The sequence below is a fragment of the Bison bison genome, unplaced genomic scaffold (genome assembly GCF_000754665.1).
Source record: "Bison bison bison isolate TAMUID 2011002044 unplaced genomic scaffold, Bison_UMD1.0 scf7180017864160, whole genome shotgun sequence".
NCBI classification, from domain to species: Eukaryota; Metazoa; Chordata; class Mammalia; order Artiodactyla; family Bovidae; genus Bison; species Bison bison.
In genome coordinates this window covers 4618806-4620827 of record NW_011494732.1, presented here as the reverse complement: position 1 = coordinate 4620827, position 2022 = coordinate 4618806, and the positions used below count along the sequence as shown (strand labels likewise).

The window sequence follows — 2022 nt, the reverse complement described above, 5'->3', positions numbered from 1 at the left end:
CTCTCTCTTCTCCTTCTATGAATCCAAGAGCCGATTCAGAGATGTGAGTCTGACCGTGTGCCAAGCCCGGGACTGGTGCCCTTCGAGTCTCCCCATGGGAGCATCTCTGCCAAGAAACATCCTTCTATGGGGTAAGGGATGACTGGCACCCCCTGGGCTTTTATCCCAAATCCTGGTGTTCAAGTTGGAGAAAAACAAAATGCCCTAACAGGTCTCCAGACAGGTCTCCCCAGATGTCTCAAAGCAGACACCCTAGGTAGGATCCACTGGTCACACTTTGGAAGACTTGTGCAGAATAAACGGGCTTCAGTTTGGGTGACGGTCCAGGGATGGGCAGTCACCTCTCTCCTCAAAAGGGCACAGGGCAGCGGAGCCAACTGCACGTCATCAGGAAAGGCCTCTCCAGGGGCAGCTGACATAAGCACACGCATTGTAAGTCTACGTGTGTAAGAGTGTGTGTGTGTGTGTTCGTGTGTGTCTGTGTGTTTGTGTTCCCCGCACAGATTTCATCACCACCTGGTCGAGAGGCTATGGGAAGTCTGACCCTCACACATTTGGCAGCTGCCACCCTCTGCCAACAACCATCACAGGCGTGTGAGTGACCGACACGGCTCGGGTCACGGCCACCTGGAAAGCAGAGGCCGACGGATGCCCAGGCACTTCAGATGTCGACCTTTAACCCCAAACCACTCTATGAGAATGACTCAGCAGGGCTTCCCTGGCTGTCCGGTGGTTAAGACTCTGCACTTCAAATGCAGCGGGTGCAGGTTCAATCCCTGGTTGGGAAGTTAAGATCCCACACGCCAAAAAAAAAGTGATTTAAGAATCCCTACTCTATTTGAGTACTGATACTGAAGCTCCAATACTTTGGCCACCTGATGCAAAAAGCCGACTCATTGAAAAAGACCCTGATGCTGGGAAAGATTCAAGGCAAAAGGAGAAGAGAGTGACAGAGAATGAGACGGTTAAATGGCATCACTGATGCAATGAATATGAATTTGGGCAAACTCTGGGAGATAGTGAGGGACTGGGAGGCCTGGTGTGTGAGTGCTGCAGTCCATGGGGTTGCAAAAAGTCAGACACAACTGAACGACTCGACTCAACATGAGAATGACTCAGCGAGAGACAATTTTACCAAAGGGGTTTCAAAACTGAATCAGGGGGCGTCGGTCCCCTGCCTGGGTGAGTGTGTGGCCTGCCTTTGGCCCTAGGTACCTGGCAGCTGCCTTCGTAAGCTGGTGATTTCAAAACCGACAGGTCTTAGAGAAACATGAAGTGTGAGGGGCTCCCCTCTGTGGTATGATCTGAGGCCTCTGGGCTGCAAAGATACCTCACTGTCAGAGCCTGCGGCCTGAAGTTTCATCATTAAGACACATATGGGAGGGGGTGCTGTTCCCTGAGGCTCCTGAAGGGCTCACACCTCTGAGAGGTCTCCCCCAGCTCCCCTGTCTATGTGGCCTCGGCAGCACTGGACACTCTTAATCGCAGAGTTTGACAAAGTCTGAAATCACCGCTCAGTTTTCACTGGTCTGCCTCCCTCTGCTGCCCTGCCAGGTCCCTCGGGGGGCCTCGAGGTTTTTGCTCAGCACGTTAAATGCCTGGCTCCCAGGAGAGAAGATGAACGCTCACAGAACAGGCGGGTACCCCCAGGAAGCCACCCCATCCACTGGGGCAGGGGCCACTCAGGGATGCCGGTGGGGGGGAATGGGTGGGCTGCCCACTGCTTTGTCCACAATCGGGGCCACGTACAGAATGCCGCCTGCGAGTCCCACCCTGGTCCCGCACACTGTGGCCCTGGACACCTACGTGGGTGATGGAGCCGCGGTACGTGATGGGGCTCTCGGAGGGGACCCGCGTGCTGGGGGTGCCCTTGGTGATGCTTCCGCCTGGAACCGAGCCCAGAGACGTCCCTGGAAGACATGAGACACGGGGCTTAAGAGCCGGGCCCAGAGCCACCCCAGCTGTGCTCCTGGTGACCTGCAAGCTCCACCCGCTCCACTCACGGTGTCTCAATGCAGAGTC

General features: G+C 55.4%; 1 protein-coding gene across 1 annotated transcript in view; it reads right to left on the bottom strand.

The window, feature by feature from the left end:
• Nucleotides 1-2022, bottom strand: part of NCOR2 (nuclear receptor corepressor 2) — a 205428-nt gene that overhangs the window by 27678 nt on the left and 175728 nt on the right. Inside the window, 1 exon segment of the mRNA XM_010841409.1 lies at nt 1807-1910. Within this exon segment, the coding sequence (XP_010839711.1) occupies nt 1807-1910 (104 nt within the window).